General features: G+C 31.9%; 3 protein-coding genes across 4 annotated transcripts; 1 reads left to right on the top strand and 2 right to left on the bottom strand.

Annotated features, from left to right (window-relative positions):
• The first annotated feature begins 754 nt into the window (after positions 1-754).
• Positions 755-1,834, top strand: LOC138936480 (cytochrome P450 6l1-like). The gene is made up of 3 exons (XM_070301908.1): positions 755-1,023; positions 1,374-1,579; positions 1,801-1,834. The coding sequence occupies exons 1-3, from the start codon at positions 820-822 to the stop codon at positions 1,832-1,834; spliced, it is 444 nt and encodes a 147-aa protein (XP_070158009.1). The 5' UTR covers positions 755-819.
• A 772-nt stretch (positions 1,835-2,606) lies between these two features.
• Positions 2,607-4,111, bottom strand: LOC138936479 (cytochrome P450 6k1-like). Its single transcript, XM_070301907.1, has 3 exons — positions 4,024-4,111; positions 3,119-3,690; positions 2,607-2,650 (listed from the first exon to the last, which is right to left on the bottom strand). The coding sequence occupies exons 1-3, from the start codon at positions 4,080-4,082 to the stop codon at positions 2,607-2,609; spliced, it is 675 nt and encodes a 224-aa protein (XP_070158008.1). The 5' UTR covers positions 4,083-4,111.
• Positions 4,112-11,436: 7,325 nt separating this feature from the next.
• Pall (F-box protein pallbearer) lies at positions 11,437-17,756 on the bottom strand. Of its 2 annotated transcripts, none has more exons than XM_070301530.1 (3): positions 17,099-17,756; positions 13,437-13,685; positions 11,437-12,604 (listed from the first exon to the last, which is right to left on the bottom strand). In XM_070301530.1, exons 2-3 carry the CDS (start codon positions 13,626-13,628, stop codon positions 11,828-11,830), a joined length of 969 nt encoding a protein of 322 aa, XP_070157631.1. In that variant the 5' UTR covers positions 13,629-13,685; positions 17,099-17,756; the 3' UTR covers positions 11,437-11,827. The 2 variants fall into 2 exon arrangements, with proteins under 2 accessions (XP_070157631.1, XP_070157632.1); XM_070301531.1 differs by lacking the exon at positions 17,099-17,756 and adding an exon at positions 13,829-14,130.
• Positions 17,757-18,491: the final 735 nt, after the last annotated feature.

Raw genomic sequence — 18,491 nt, 5'->3', positions numbered from 1 at the left:
CATTCGATCTAAAAAAGGTCTTTTTTGTTACGCTCGAGAAGAGAAAGAGCCGCAGTCATGCGATTTAGCTTATTCCTTTCAGTCAGGAGATGCGGCATTCACGTATCAAGCTTGGAAATGTATCAAAATTTTTTTAAATGACGAAAAGCGGTTGAATTAACGATGTTCATCCTCTCAGCAATATCCTCAGTTGTAATCCTTGGGTTTCTTTCCACTAAGGCATGCACAATGTCATCATCAATGCCAGAAGGCCGTCCAGAGCGGGGTTGATCCTCCATGTTGAAATCACCATTTCGAAATTTGCCAAACCACTTTTTGACTGTTCGGAAAGCAGGAGCGCGGTCCAAATAAACGCTTTGAATATTTTTTTGTGCAATCCCAACACTCACGCCTTTCCGAAATTCATATAACATTATATGCCGCAAATGCATCTTTTCGTTCTCCATTTTTATTGATTTCTCTTGTACACAAATGGACTTATCTGAACAATATCTGACGCTAAATTGACATAAGACAACGTCATCTATTCGGTGTAAGCAACAATTACCACACGAAAACAATAGAACTCCGCCATGCAGTATCTTAATGCCATCTATGAAAATCGGGCACGAACTTATGCAATCATCCAATAATATTAAAGTTCATTAATAAAATTTATTAATAAAGTTCATTAATAAAGAAATCGCGTAAATGAAATAATGAAAATAATGAGTAATAAAAAATAATAAAGACTAAATATTTACCACAGAATTTGAGGGTGAAAATTTATTATATCAGTCCGGTACTTTCTTCTCGGGCTTTGAGTCGAGTGCTACTTGCATGTCCTTCACTCTATTGGAACTGGCGAAACATTCCATGTATCAGAAGCTGGCCAGGCAGAATATTAACCGGGCAATCGACAAGCACGGCTGGACATACGAAGCGTTCCAGGACATGAAGTATCTCGATCAGACGATAGCCGAGAGTCTAAGATTACATCCGCCACTGTCCACAATCGATAGATGTACTCGTGAAGATTACAAGGTAAATTTAAAAGTTGATTAAAATTTCAAAAATCTGATTATGATTTCGCAAAATATTTAATCCGATCCGGAATATGTCATAATTTGATTTGAATAACGTCGAATGAAGAGTTCTCAAAAAGTTCTCAAGCGTTCTAATTTTTTTTGAAGAACATGAAAAGTTTTAAACGGTCTAATAATCTTTCACATAAGAAATTTTTATGTACTTGAAAATTTTCGATATATTGAAAACTTGAACTGAAAATTATAACTAAAAATAGTTTTGTTCCTTATAAAATTTACTGTCATAAAAATAAAATGCTTGTCCATTAATAAGTATAATTAAATATTAATAAAAATATAAAATTTCAGATTCCTAACACCGATATTGTTATCGAGAAAGGTACGCCGATATACATCTTTTTATACGGACTCGGAGCTGATCCCAGATTCTGGAATGAACCCGAAATATACAACCCCGATAGATTCAATGAAAATAATCATATCACTGACGCCTACATACCATTCGAAATTGGTCATAGGATGTGCATAGGTAGATATGATAATGTAGATGTAGAGTATATAATAGGTTATTCTAAAAATATACACTTTCTTGCAAAAGATCAAAAATAATATACAAAGAAATTTAAAAAATATTTTAATAGTATAAAAACCAATAAAATATTAATAATAAAGACTGGAAATATCAATGTGTCATCAAAATGTTATCAAAGTTGATAATAAAGCATATGAAGAGTTCTAATATTTTAATACAATTATAAGACTCTATCACACACAGACATGGTATATCTAGACTGAATGTTGAGAAGTGAGAGCCCAAGGTGCACGTAGAAAAGTATGTCCTTTTCTACAAGCATCTTTACCCCCACTCCTTAACTAAAGGCAAACACTCGGTCTAGATGTACTATATCTATAGGACCCATTCTATAACTTTTAACGATATTGTTAACATTGTGCAATTAAAACATCGAAAAACAGTTGCGCAATTGTATCTAACGACATCGTTAAAGGTTATAGAATAAGCTTCTTAATGTAACAAACAAAATAAAAATGGGTAACAAAAGAGCCAGTAGCGGTAATTAAAGCGCATAAATTTTTTATTTAAATAACTTTAAATAACTGCTCGGATTTAGTTGCACATTTCGGCCCGATTCCGTGGCTCACGCCTATTGCCCCCCACACGCCGCTCGTGCGTTAGCGACGAGTCGCCAAATACGCGTAACTAAGGAGCGCGACGTTTTGTCTCAGGAGCGTTCATATGTAAGAATGCCCAAATATAATAATAAGACAATATTTTTTAAATGCATCGCAAAAATTCTCAAAATTCTGAAAGTTTTTCTTCAATATTTTATATCAATGAAATATAAAATATTGAAGAAAAACTTTCAGAATATTGAGAATTTTCGCGATGCATTTAAAAAATATTGTCTTATTATTATATTTGGACATTCTTACATATGAACGCTCCTAAGACAAAACGTCGCGCTCCTTAGTTACGCGTATCTGGCGACTCGTCGCTAACGCACGAGCGGCGGGGGGGGGGGGCAATAGGCATGAGCCACGGAATCGGGCCGAAATGTGCAACTAAACCCGAGCACTAAATTTAAATCCGTGAAAGAATTTGTAAACTAAAAACATTATGAAGTTATTACAATTAAATAGATGTTAAGAATTTTTCATCGCTATTAGAATTTCAGTCGATGATATAGATGTCAAAGTAAGAATGGATCAAATAAATAATAATTTATCAAAAATTCGTTAATCCAATTAGTTTAGTTTTTTAAAGTTTTAAAACATTTTGTATATTTTATACTATTTTATTTATTAAGATTAAATTAAAAATTTAAATAAACTACACACACACACACACACACACATATCATAATTTTTTTTGGTATTCATAACATAATATTATTTAATAGAATTTCCATTTTTTTTTCGTAACATCATATAACTGACAATGTTACGATAGGAATTGTTTTTATACTTAGTACGTATCACATGATAAACAATATTACTTTTATTTGATTTGGTCCGCTTTTGCTATTAATTAGATTTTGTAATATAACATATATTGTTAAATTCAAAGGTAATACCTTCAGTTGAGAATTCCTCATTCGGATAATGGAAGGTGTCCATCTTCGTACCGAGTGTAATCGAAGCGATTAAATCGGTAGCATACTTGTAACTGAGCTCTTGGGCATCCACCAGCTTCACGTCGTCGTGATCCGCCGGATAATGTTTGAGATAATCCATCATTGGATTTCCGATCTCCATCATCAGCAGGAACATCCGTTTTAGCTTGCTTATGGTTAACGTGGGCGTGAACTTGGTTCGCACGTATTTCAAGATCGGATTGTTCAGACCAAACAAATTCTTCATGCCGATACTGTCCCTTTGCTTGGAACCGGCAAAATGACGATCGCAGAAATTGTGAAAGTCGCGGATCATAAATTGCTTTATAATGTCTGGATCGCGCAATAACAGGCACGGTTTGTGGAAAATGTAAAAGCCGATGAAGGGCGCGTCTGTACGGGCTGCTTTATAGAGTTGACCGATGTGCCATCCTGGTCCAGTACGAAAGAGCACGGCATTTTTGAAATTACCGAAGATTAGATTGCTCGTGAGAGATTCAACGCCGCGTTGTTTCCAATAGCTTAGTTTATATCTGAGCGATAGAGAGTAACAATAGAGTATAAATATATATTTTATAAGCACTGAATATATTCAATATATATATATATATAGATAAATGTGAATATAAAGATAAGATTTAGAATATAAATGATAAGAATTACTTAATGTACATTTTGCAGTAAAAATATCTATAATTGCAAACGCTAATAAATATAATTAAAGATTTAATAGGTCTTGGAATAAGATTCGATACAGTTGCAATTATTAAATACATATTTAATTAATAAATTAAAATTAATTAATTAAATTTAAAAAGTTAACTATTATTTTAATTCTTAATTTTATCACATTTTTTTATACTAACCTGGCGTATATCCAGAATAGTTTTATTATTATGACAATCAATATAAAACTGATCAGCATGATGTATCTGTATCACTAAAACGCTAGACACTTTACGCCAAAAAAAAGTTTTTTGTTTTGATTAAAGACACAAGAACTACAACATATCACAAATTCAAACGAATTAATTAAAAATGTTTTTCTCATAAGAATCGTACGTGATCTTTTCTTAAAAATTGTTCTTAACGGATTCTTAATTGTTCTTTTATAATTAATAATCAGTAGAATACACAGTAAGATTAGTAGACCGTCTGTTCTCGCGGTAGACTTACTATTGAGATATGGGTTGAAGAAATCAATCGTAAAAGAGTAGGGATATCCGATGAAGAGGAGGAGCAGTATATTTGAGACATTCAGAATTTTAATATTGAACTTTGCTATTTCTTCATCTTATCGAATTAATGTAAAAATCAATGCGTATTAGTATTTCAAAAATGTAAAGATTTAGATTTCTTAAGGTACAAACAACAAATTGGTTAGGCTCCAAAATATTAACAAACAGAAAACCGTAATTATAGAAGGTAATGAGGAGCCAACGCAGTTTTTCACCGAATTATGTTATGGCGTTGAAAAAGTCTCAAGAAAAACCGAAACGTTCGCGAATTTCCTTGATTTGATGCGTTTGTGCTGCCATTACAAAGGGTTACTCACAACTCAATACTCAACACGTGGTGCAAGTTTTAAATTAATTGGGTCAATAGTTGATGAGATACAGTCACGCAAAGTGGTGTTACAAAATTTTGTGCAAAAATCGGTATAATGGAAAGAACGCTTGAAAACGCGCCAATATAAAATTCTGCGTTAAATTAGAGAAGTCTCCAATACAGAAGCGTTACAAATGATTCAACAAGCCTACGGAGAATTAGTTATACATAAAAGTAACGGTTCAAAGATACAGATGACATAAAAAAAAAACGTGAATCAAACTTTGAAAGGACTTGCTTCAGAAGACTAGGCTTGCTAAATCATTTGAAAATCAAAAATGTCTGAGTTGGTTCTAATAATTTTTAAACTCGGAATAAAAGTACATCCCCATTTCCAGCTGCTTCGTTACTTCATGAGATTTATTTCAGTACTTACAATACACAAATTATACATATATACCATACATATACATATCGTACACACATAGGGTACAGGGTACTGTACATGATAAAGAAAAAAATACTATAAGGGAACGATGTATCATGACGTATTAAAGATCGATTCAACATTGCTTGACATATATAAAATATCTCTTCTTAATCAAATGTATAGAAAGAGACATTTAATTGTAATACTTCCTGTTTTCTTTGCTTATATGCGATATAAATTTTTGAGGGGGGAAGGATTATCTCTCCTCTGCCTCATTATATGTTTGTTCATGCACTAAAATATCGCAAACTTATATTTAAAACGGCTGTATCTAATATGTGAACGGAATGGAAACGTATCGTATGTAACTTTATAACGATCCTAGTATAAACATCGTTCTTAAAATAAATTCGTTATATCCTACGGGCAAGCATAAATACAGAGATACAATTTTGTAAGTCACCAAATGATATCGAAATAATATTCTAATTTTTCAGATCTCATCCTGACAAAAAAATCGCTCTTCAACTATAAGAAACAAATGTTTTTTAGATAAAAGTTTAAAAAGAAGCTTTTTTATATCTGAATGTTTTTCGAATATTTAAAGAGCGTCTTAATTCTTGAGAGATCTTTTAAATATCGCAGAAGACGTTTTAATGTTTCGAATCTTTGTACAGAAGACGTCCTAATTTTTCAATCTTTTTTAAACATCTATGAGACATCTTAATTTTCTAACTGATTTCCTTATATAATTTTTAAACATCTCTTGAAGATTGCTTGGATTAATTGTTTCGTGTAATTTCGTCGATGATGTATTAAGTATTTTTCTTCGCTATGATCTGTTAGAGAATATTATATAGAGTATAGAGAGAGAAAGAGAGAGTGTGCCACAAACAAGCTTTATCTTCTATAAAATATATACAATATAGTCAATATATACAATATTTTCAAATATTTTACATCGAGAGTACTTAATAGACAGAGCGAATCACCTGATTCAATAATATAGAACAAGTTTTACAACGTTTGTGACACAAACAGAAATCGAACAGTCTACGATTTACGGAGAATTAGCTATGCATAAGAGTAACGTTTCGAAGATACAGATGACATAAAAAAAATGTGAATCAAATTTTGAAAGAGCTTGCTTCAGAAGACTAGGCTTGCTAAATCATTTGTAACGTTTATGTTGGAGACTTAAGGCTCCTGAGTAGTCGCCGCGGCCATATTGGAATGATGACGTCAGAAGCGAGAAATGACACGCTGAGAATTCTTGCGTGCCATTTTTAAATAAAAAGATATTTTAAAGAAACAAGACTACAGATCGCTTTAGTATACTCGTAAATTTGTCCGAAAACTAAGCTTTTCCTTTGACAATTAATAAATAACTGTAAAATGAGTGTCAAAGTAAGCCTAGTCATACGGGAAAACGTAGTTTGACAGCTGTCGAAAGAAGTGGAAAATGTTCTTTTTACATAATACTTAATTTGCTAAGCTTAGTTTTCGGACAATTTTAAGTTTCACAAATACGTTACATATCACAGCATTAGAATAAAGTGAATAATTACGAAATGGCACGCAAGAATAATTTGGGCTACCAAAACGTCACTTTTCACGCCTCATAGTTTATCGATTTGCAACGTGAGGCGCTGTATAAAAATTCTGATATATGGGTAACATGCTGGTAACTTGTAGCTAACACGTAACATATATATAGTATATATCTTTTATATATCTATTATATAGTGCAGTAGAAAAATACTTTAGCAAAAGAAGGGCGCAATGCTCAGCCATTTCCCAAAAAATTTGATTTTAATAATATTTAAATAATATATTTTCTTATATACAGCTGCGTTAGGTCGATTATCGAAAAGGCGACGTAGGTCGGACATTAAAGCGGGTGACTACCACGCATCAGACACGGGTTCAATTCTTGTCCCTGGCACTTTTTTTCCCATTCTTTTTTATACAATCTAGCAACGAATATATATTCATGTAAAATAAAGTTAATTAAATTAAATTTTTTTTAATTGCACTTTCGGAAGGCAATTTTCTTTTAATTTATTTACGAAACTGGGCATAATTTTTGTTAAACTTACAATCTTATTCTTTTATACATTTTATCCGATACAAAATGAAGTAAATAAAACGCCACTTTTTGAACATAATTATAATTTAATACAAAATTACAACAAGTAATTACGACAAGTATATCATCCGAATAATTGTAACCAATCTGTAGAAAATGATAATAAGGATGAATAAGTTTTGACAGATTTGTTTGTAATTTTGTATTAAATTATAACTATGTTCAAATAGTGGCGTTTTATTTGCTTCATTTTATATCGAGTAGAATGCATAAAATAATAAAATTGTAAGTTTAACGAAAATTATGCCCAGTTTCGTGAATAAATGAAAGAAAATTAAAAAAAAATTAATTTGATTGACTTTATTTTACATGAATAAATATTTGTTGTTAGATTGTATGAAAAAAGAATGAGAAAAAGAGTGGCAGGGACAAGAATTGAACCCGGGTTGGATGCGTGATAGTCACGCGCTTAATGCCCGAGCTACACCGCCTTTTCGTTAATTCATATAACGGAGCCAGATATATGGAAAGCCATATTGTTTAAATAATTTTCTTGGAAATGGCTGAGCATTGCGCTCTATCCCTTTGCTCAAGTATTTTTCTAATAGAGTACTACACTATAAAAGCCTTTTTCAATTCGGTAATCCTAAAGTCGCGTCCTCCCCTGCTAGTCACAGGAACGTGCGCATCATAAATATAATAGCACAATACTCTAGTAGTAGAGGTTCTCATTAAAATTTTCTATTCAATATTTTATTTTGTATTAATAACAAAAATAATTATTATTCTATTATTAATTACGTATACGTACGTTCTATAACAATTCAAAATATTTATATTTTATGTTTATCAAAGTATTGTGCTATCACATTTGTGATACGCACGTTCTTGAGACTAAGTGATGCGCTCCTTAGTTACGATTTACGATGCAGTGATGCGTTGCTAAGGAGCGAAGGATAAGAGGGGAGCAGCGAGCAGTAGGCGTGAGCTAAAAAATCCAGCTGAAAGTTACATATAAATCCCAGTTCACTTATATCAGTGCTGCTGGGATTTACTTGCACATTTCGGCCCGATTCTGTGGCTCACGCCTATTGCCCCCCCACTCACCGCTCGTGCGTTAGCAACGAGTCGCCAGATGTGCGTGACTAAGGACCGCGACGCTTCGTCTCAGGAGCGTTTATATGTAAGAATGCCCACATATAATAATAAATAACAATAATATTGTAAAGGGCTAATAGGAGCCGTGCGCAAGATAGAGGACGCAAAATAAATCTAAGATTAAAATTAATAATTCCCCAGTAAGCAATTTGATAACAAATTGTTGCCAAATTGGCATCAAATTCGCTCAAAATTTGGTAACAAATCCAGTGCCATCTGTGTCCGCATTAAGCTTGTGTTTTGGTGACAAAGCTTGTTGACATAACCTGACAGCAAATTGACGGCAAAAACCGAGCAAAGCTTGACATGATTTGACGTCAAATTGATGGCAAAAATCGAGCAAGATCTGCGCAAGACAATCTGATAGCAGATTGTCAGCAAAAACCGAACAAATTCTGCAGCTTTTGGCCATTCATATAAAAGTATATATTTAAATAGATTTAAAGCCTTAACCCTAAGTAACAAAATGATGATAAGTTATGGTCATAAAATGACCATTAGATAATTAGACATTATATAAAATCATATATTAATATGTTAAAATATATAGGTAAATTCAAATAACTTAATTTATAAAATTAAAGATCTTTTTGGACAGAAATTGTTTGAATAAGTGAAAATCGAACAATTATCTGTCCAATTTGCAAAAAATCAATTCAATATCTGAATTTCCTGTATAAGAATTGTGTCAAAAATTGAACTGATCAAAATATATATATTATAATATTATTAGTATTTTGTAGGCTTTATATACACTCATGACAAGAATTTGAATACGGGTATAGATAATGAATAACGCGCCGCATAGCGATAAGCGACTGAACTATTTTATAATACTTTGTAATAAGCTGCAGATTTTGTTCGGTTTTTGCTGCCAATTTGCCATCAGATTGCGCACTCCAGATCCTGCTCAGTTTTGCCGACAATCTGATGTCAGTCATGTCAGCAAGCTTTGCTCGGTTTCTGCCGCCAATTTGCTGTGTAGTTATGTTAGCAAGCTTTGCTTGATTCTTGCCGGCAATCTGCCAGCTTAATCGGTAATAACAACTCTTGTACCAAATTTGTAGCCTTTTTGCTGACAATAATTTGTAGCAAGCACTTGGCAATATCTGTTAGAACAGACCTGGCTGACTGGGTCAATATATATTAAAACGTTTCGGTCCATCTTCGGTATAGATATAAATGTCAAAAGTTGTCCATGACTGAAAATTAACAATGATAAACGATGTGACAAATATTAAAAGAAAGTGGATAAAAACAATATAAGCAATCCGGATAAAAGACGTACGTCACATATAAAAAAGAAAGGGTCAAGAGTCGTCAAATTCGGAGTTTAACCTTACGTCCATTATGCGCTCCACATCCTCAAGTGAAGCTTTCTAACGGTTCCAACCATTAGAAAAGATGCAACAAAGATGCATTTGATCTGGGAAAATTATTAACGTTGTTATGTAAAAATTAACTTTTAAATGAAGGAGGCGCTCACCATGAGGACGCGAAAGCACAAAACGAGACAAAATACCGTACATGTCAATTGTTAAAACACGACTAACTGTAGACAACTATGTTCAAGATAAAAATTAATAACAAAAATAGTCTAACATTCAAACAGATTCTCCAATATCGGTAAATAAGCTTGATCAAGGTTGTCTGTGTCGCTCTGTAAATTTAAACTATTTGACTGCTTTTTTATATGTATCATCTCTGATAACAATTGTCTAATCAAAATCGGCTCCTCATCCAAGATCTCAACATTATCCCAATCAAATTCGTGATTAGATAACCTGTGGTCAGTAATCACTGAGTGCTGTGTGGTATTTCTATTAATATTCCTCTTATGTTCACAAATTCTTGTTTTTAAAAGTCTGCCGGTTTGACCTACATAAGACGCATCGCAGTCTAAACATGAGATTTTGTAAACTACATTGTTATATAGTTCTTTTAGTAATGCATCTTTATGCACCTTAATAAATTTGCTGAGTTTGTTTATTCCAGTATATGATATTTTTGTGCCTAAATCTTTTGTGGCTTTTTTAAACAATTCAGAGATTACAGGAATGTAAGGGATATTAAAATAAGATGTTTTTTCTTTGTTATTTATATCCACGATATTGAGCGAGGAATTGTTGTTATTACTCGATGTTTTTGATATGAGAAAATGCAAACATTCTCTCATTACCTGGAATATGAGAGGGACTGGATATCCGTTATTAAGAAGGATATAATAATAAGACAATACTTTTCTAAATACACCGCGAAAATTCTTAGAATTAAAAGTTTTTCTTCAATATTTTATAATTCATTGATATAAAATATTGAAGAAAAACTTTTAATTATAGAGAAGTATTGTCTTATTATTATATTTGGGCATTCTTATATACGGACGCTCCTGAGACAAAGCGTCGCGTTTCTTAGTTACGCGTATCTGGAGACTCGTTGCTAACGGTGAGTTGCACGAGCGGTGAGTGGGGAACAATAGGCGTGAGTCACGAAATCGGGCCAAAATGTGCAAGTAAATCCCAGGACTACTTATATGATAAGTCGTTGAACAGGGTTCTTATTTCTACCGCAGCATCTTTATTCCTATGTCGCCACCGTCAACTCGGAGTTTCACGGTGACTACTCAAGAGCCTTAATATTTATTTATGCAAATAAGATACTTATAAATATATAAATTATTCCATTCGTATACTTAGAAAAATATTTCCTTTCACTTAAAATATAACTATAAAATCGTATATCATGAATTATGAATTATATAAATCGATAATAAAATGTCGAACTAAATCGTATATTAATTAATAATGTTTAATATGAATTACAGTCTTTTTTACATGTTAATATGATTATATATTTAACTTTACATACAAACAAAAAAAACTAATACTATAATAAAATCAGTTATATACATATTAAAAGACGCATACACTAAAAATAAAATTAATATTTTACAATGATTAAAATGTGTTATCTCTTTAAAATAATATAGTATGTAATATTATTTTAAGGAAATGTATATTAGTATATCATTGCAATTTGTAATTTATTGTCCTTGCTCTATATATATTCCTTGATATAAATGCATAATAAAATAATATTTTCCTTAATATTAATTAATAACATGAACTTTTCTTATATTTTATATTGGAATTATATATTACATATAAAAATCTTACAGTAAAACACTATGAATTTGGCTGGGTACATCATTTTTGTATGTTATGTTAATCTTATAATGCAACAAAATATAGTTAATTAATCGAAGTCATTTTTTGTTCAAACTTTCTTGTAATTATTGTTTAAAAAGTAAATAATTGGATGAAAATTTAGATGTTTTTATCTGTGGCTGCTATATCTATTTTATTATAATTAAAAAATGCTTTATACAAAGAATATAATTCTGCAAAAATTTTTGTGCTAGGAATATTAATGTAGAAAAGACAAATTAGCGCGGGCACGACGGACCGACAAGATATTTATCTAACGCACTTTTTGCAAGTAATTCCGACATAAATTTTTTGAACTTCATATCTTGCGCATCACTCGATGATTTTCTTTCTACTATGAGTTTGCGTTTTTTGGCATGTAACTCATTCGTCTGTTGAAGTGTCTCGACATCAGCACTGATAATATCAATGTGTGCTTTCCGTTTGCGATTTTCTAATGAGTCAGGGTTCTGAGTTTCTTCTCGTGCTCGACTCAGTTCGGTAGTTAAATCGACCATTTTTTGCTCCCATTCCTCAAGATGCTTCCGCATCTCAGCTAACTGCATGTCTTGATCATGTATCTTCTTTACTTGTTTCTGTAATTTCAAGTTTTGCATCCGTATCTGATAGTATTGCCTTTGCATTCTGAGCTTTATTCTACCCATTTGGTTTCTTACAGATAAGAAGAATATCTTGTTCTTTTTCATACAATTGTTAATTTTCTTAAAAGTCTGATTAAGTTTTTCTGAGCAGGTTGAGCTGTGATTGTTGCAATGTGGCAGTGCAGAATTATTTCTACTGGGGGAGATCATAACCCCACCAGGTATATCGTACGAATTCACGGTTCCAATCATAGATGTGCAAATATTGTGTTTTAAATCTGGCAAGATCTTTTCATCAAAATGCTCCATAGCCATACTACTTATATCCCGCAGTTCTTGAAGTATCTCATGTGCTCTAGGTGGTGTTTTTGTTTCTCGAATTAATCGAAGGACACGAAAAATTTCATCAATTACCTAATGCATAATTGAAATATACTTATTTAACAATAATAAATATAAACAAGACACATGCAAAATTTACTAAATTAAGTTTTTCTTTAAATTATGCGCATAAGCAATATTCCAAATATGCATATACATATATATCATATTTTAAAAAAAGATAAATATTTAAGAGTAACTCTTTTAAATTTTAATCAATACATTCAATCAATTTCGTTTCATGTAAAAACAAAGATTTGAAATTGTCACTCAATGCTATAAAAAAAAAAGTTGTTAAGCGTTAAAGATGACATTTTTGAAGAAGTTTAAGAAATCTGTCATATCAACGAAATACTGGCGATTACAGGCTTCTATATAAAAATAATACAGTCATATCTAATTAGGCAGAATTTATAGATTAGGCAGCAAAGTCATTGGCTGGTCATATGACAAGTCATATTTCTTATTTTTATATATACACTATGGCCGTGTTCCGATATTCACTGCTAGTATTAAAAATCTATAGTTTATGTTACATATATTATAGATTTTCAGTACTGACAGTGAATATCGAAACATGGCCTATATGTATACTTGATATTTTTCACTGTTTTATTTTTACTTTAAGTACATTCACTATCTGCCAACTAGATATGGTAGCCCTTATATCACATTTTAAACAATTAACAATTCTTAGCAATTCATAATCTTAACAATTTTTCAAATCTGTTTCTATATAAAAAGGAAATCAATTTAATATATTTTTATTAAAATCTAAGAGATTAGTCTAAACTATATTTACTAATCATTATCAAATTAATAACAATGATTATGCCATGCTTTTGACAAAGTAAAAATTAATTACCTTTCCTGGAATAAAACAACAAACATTCAGATCCACATATTTAATGAAAGTCATTGATAACATAGAGATTCTTGTTTCTATTGCTGTTAATATATCACAATGACGCGCAAGAGGATGACTTCTTCGCTCTGATTCTCTTCTTGGTAATTTACTTTTCACTGCACGAAGGCATTGTGCATGATATTTTTCCATCAGATTAAAACCACGATTAAGTAATTTCTTGCAAATCCGATTAAATTGTCTGCAAACCTATATCCCAAAAAAATATAATAATATCCCCAAAAATATTAAAATATCTCAAAAAAATATAAAAATAATATTATGAGATATGCTTTGCGTTCTGATATAAGTAAAAGAAAATCCTTTCTAAATTTTAAAAGACTGACTCTTACGATTCTATATTTAGCAATCTCATCATAAGAAAGGTTAGACAGGATCGCCTCCAAACAAACATCAGGAAGATTTATCAATGTCAACTGCATATTATCATCCAATCGTCGCGTGACAGGATTAGACAAATGTCTCAGCTGCTCGTAATTGTCAACCATATCGACTTGCATTCTTTTCGATTCTATGTGTAAACGAAAAATGTCCACTATCTTCTTAGCTTGAAATTTACACTGTGACAGCGTTCGGATATTCACTGCCAGTATTGAAAATATATATTTTACGTGTGTGTCATGTATATATCGTGTGTCACGTATACTATGGGCGCGTTCCACTTAACGACCGCAACGCTCACGTATCATTTCATCTTTGTTGTTCACCGAAAGTTAAACAAAGACAGATAATGCTCGCGAACATTGCGGTCGTTAAGTGGAACGCGGAATTTTCAACGTTGTTTACGTTTCAATATGACTGCCTTACTGTTTGACCGTGATTGGTCAATTCGCTTACGTTTTAAGTCTTACTGCTTAAGCTTTTTCATGTGCCCGGGCCCTCACTTAGTGCTGTGTTCCGATTCTCCACCCGGGTGTATCCGATATTGGCGGTCGGGAAGATGCTAGAAATGCTTCGAAGCGTTTGATTGACCAATCAGGACAAAAAGAGTAAAAATTTCTTTATTCTGATTGGTTAATGCAATGCTTCGAAGCATCTCTAGCGTCTTCTTGACCGCAGCCATTATAGTATATCTAGACCACCCGTACACCCCTTTTCTTTCAAAAACTAAGCATTTTAGAGAAAAACGTTTTGAACAAAAATTGTATGGTTTTGAGAGAAACATAAGATGGTGTCATTGGTTTGACCTTGGATGGCATCGTTAAGGTCAAGTCAAAGACACCTTTAATTTCTTAAATGAAACCCCCTATTTTTTATTGAATATTCTTATAACTTACCTCGAAAGCTTTTCAAAACACTATAATAAAGTATTTTTTCATAAAATACTTTTTGAGTTATTTTATATTTTAATCTGATATATTTTGATATAAAAAATAAAATATTTCATAAAATATTTAGTTTTCGATAATCTTACTGTAATACTTTTATGTACAAAATAATGAGACAAATCAATTAGTGCAAAAAAAAACAAATAATTGTTTTAAAAAATACATTGTAAATAATTTTCTTGAAAACATATTTTTTATACTAATTAAGAAATTATCTTGAAGGTTAATAAAAATTCTTGAAAAATTTCGAAAATGTCAAATTTTTGATTCACTCCCATCCCTTTTTCATGAATTTTTATCAACTCTCAAGCTAATCCTTGCTTTTTATACATGTGCCTCGTAGATTTTAAATAGCACAATTCAGCACAACTCGCAGAATTCGATTATCTGTCAGCGTTCGTAAGTTACAGGAGTTTGAAATTTTTTATTCCTAACGTCTGATTCCTAACTTTGTCTATGCTGCGAAATCTAGCGATCCGAGGAAATTTTGTCATTTGGAAAAGTTGTGCTGCTCTGGCACAATCCGACACAATAAAAAAATTCGAAAATATCAAATTTTTGATTCACCCTTACCCCTTTTTTATGAATTTTTATCAACCACTAAGTTTTACGAGATTTTTATTTCTTACTTTTACTTTATATTTAAAATACTAAAAAAGCACAACTTGCAGAAATTCTATATTTGCATTGCAGTATGATTAATATATGTTTTTATTATCTATCTTTGTGAATCTTTTTTGCGAAACGGAATAAGGTATTGAAATTCTTCCAACGGCACAACACGGCGCAAATTGGTACCAATTTAGGAAAAAAACTTGAGTTTAATCGCGAAAAAGTGCGGAGCCAGTGAGCATTAGTTTTTTGTTATCTCTTGTTGTTTGAATTATCGAGTTTTTTTTTGTGGCACAAATCAGTACAAACGTAGCACAATACAGCATAGTTAATAAAAATTCAAAATTTGGAAAGTGTGGAACTGGCAGAAATTTGGTTTTTTCATTTTTTCTGGAAAATGCTTTATGTTATTGACCTGCGGTTTGCGGCACAAATTAGCACAAACGTAGTACAATGTAGCACAATTGAGAAAAATATAAAATTCAAAAAATGCGGGGCCAACTTCACGCACGTCAAAAGTATGCGGTTGTGGACAAAATTGAATATCTTTCATCGATTCTGTATTACTAAATATATTAAATATACATATCTATATATCTATAATATTGTTTTTATTCCAAACTTATAATAAACAATCCGTTATATCATAATTACTAAAATTACAAACATACACGCACACATATCTATCTCTCTAAAAAAATATATTATATTAAAAAACACACATGCTTGTATCAGACTACGCATTAAAGGCTGAGATTCAAGATTCAAGATTAAAATTTGATCAATTAGAATAAAAAAATTTTAGCTCCTTTTGTTCTGATTAGTCAAATTCCAATCTTTAATCTTCAATCTTCAATTTTCGTATATTGGTCCATTTCTTATGCATAGCGAAATTGACCAATGAATTTCGTTATGCATAAGAAAATGGACCAATCAATTTCCTTATGCTTGTGATTATGCGCTTATGCAAAAGTGTGTGCTCCCCGCTTTAGAATGTTTGATTGTGATTGGTCGATTTGCTTACGGCCTTACGATTACGACTAAAACTTTTGAACGTGTAATGGCCTTAACGTGTTGAAACATGTTTAGTTCTGTCTAAGGACGGCAACGAACAACGCTTAAAGCCCGTATCAGACTATGCATTGAAAATAAAAGATTGAAGATGAAAGATTGGAATTTGACTAATCAGAACAAAAAGGATTCAAATTTTTTTGTTCTGATTGGTCAAATTTCAATCTTGAATCTTGAATCTCAATCTTTAATGCATAGTCTGATACGGGCTTAATGGCTTCTGCACACAGAACACGGAAACGCTTGCCGCACGGCAAAAGGCGATGCGGTAGCCAATCAATTTTTCGCTCTAATGGAAAAGTTGTAAGTTGATTGGCTATCGCGTCGCCTTTTTCCGCGCGGCAAACGTTTCCGCGCCCTGTGTGCAGAACCTATAAGATATAAATATGAAGCAATTAAGGAGCAATCGTTTTATATTGGATATACTTGCAGTAGACTACGGAAAATATGTTTTTCCAAGAAAATTATTGGTTTTTTTGCTAATATATCATAAAAAGATTAATTATACAAGTGGAGCGATCGCGAATATCATAATAGAGCAAGCGAGGTGCAATTATTCTATCAAAAGATAAATAAGAAACGTTGATTAACCTTTTTGAGATATAGTTATAAACATTGTGTTTGAATATTCTCGCCGTTGGCTGCTGAGCCATATAGTTTCGATAGGCGGCCGATAGGTGGTGACGGCGTCGCTTGGAAAATGATTAATTTGTTAATTTTCGATAAAAGATGTAATAAATCATGAAAATAATGATGGAGCAATATGGAGTAATTAAAGCGCAATAGTTTCATGCTGGACATAGTTACAGAAAACTATTGGAAATATGTTTTTGAGTAAAAATGATAAATTTTACGTTTTTTGTAAATATTTCAAAAACTATTAATTTTAAAAGGGGAGCAATTGTGGATTCTGACGGAGCGATTAAGGAGCAATCGTTTGAGCTATTAATTATTAAAAAATATGCACTTCCAGCGCCAACTTATGTAGCATAAATTCGAACTAATCTAGATACCCTTTAAGCAGAGACTGACCATAAGAGGGCCACTTTTGATTGGTCTACAATTTTCGTCAACTCCCTCAACTCAGCTCATATTTGAAACACACTAACCTTATCATTAACATTACTCACAAAGGGAAGGCGCGACGTTGGGGTCACCGAATTTAAAAAGATTTTTATATAGTGTAGTACTCTACCAGAAGAGTACTTGAGCAAAACGACAGGGCGCAACGCTCAGCCATTTTCAAGAAAAATTTATTTAAAAAATACAGAGTTCCTCATACCCAGTTCCGTTAGACCGATTATCGAGAAGCCGGCGTAGGTCGAGCGTTAAGCGCGTGACTATCACGCAGCAGATACGGGTTTGATTCCTGTCCGTCGCATTTTTTATTTTTTTTTTAATACATTCCAGCAACGAATGTTTATTTATATAAAATAAAATTAATTTAACTAACCATTTTTTTTTAATTTGCAAATAGGAAAGAAAAAAATAGGAACCAAATTTAAAAATTAAAATACTTCGCCAATCAATATTTTCAGTATCAAAGTATTTCGAATAATGTCGAAATATCTTCTCTAATATTATAAATACTTTCAATGTCTTAATGTTTACGAAAAGTAACGAATCCTTTTTATAACATTTAAATTGAACGAACTTTGTGAAGGAATATTGTAATGGAGTGTGTGAAGTATTCATAATTATCTGGAAAAAAAATATTGTCATACAGATACATTAACATTTTTCGTTGTAGCATTATTGTTTCAGACTTACTTTACATCCCACATCTTGACCTTTATTATTAATCAATAGATTATTAAAAATATTATCTGGCACGTCATCATTAGCGTCATTATTTTCTGCCAACAATGAAGATTCTAAAGTATTCATAATTATCTGAAAAAAAATAACGTCATACAAATACATTAACATTTTCGTTATAGCATTATTGTTTTCAGACTTACTTCATATCCCACATCTTGACTTT

The sequence above is a fragment of the Polyergus mexicanus genome, unplaced genomic scaffold (assembly GCF_030449975.1).
Source record: "Polyergus mexicanus isolate NDT 795.1 unplaced genomic scaffold, iyPolMexi1.0 SCAF_9, whole genome shotgun sequence".
In the NCBI taxonomy this organism is placed as follows: Eukaryota; Metazoa; Arthropoda; class Insecta; order Hymenoptera; family Formicidae; genus Polyergus; species Polyergus mexicanus.
The sequence above is the reverse complement of the archived record's forward strand: the minus strand, read 5'-3'. Positions and strand labels throughout refer to the sequence as shown.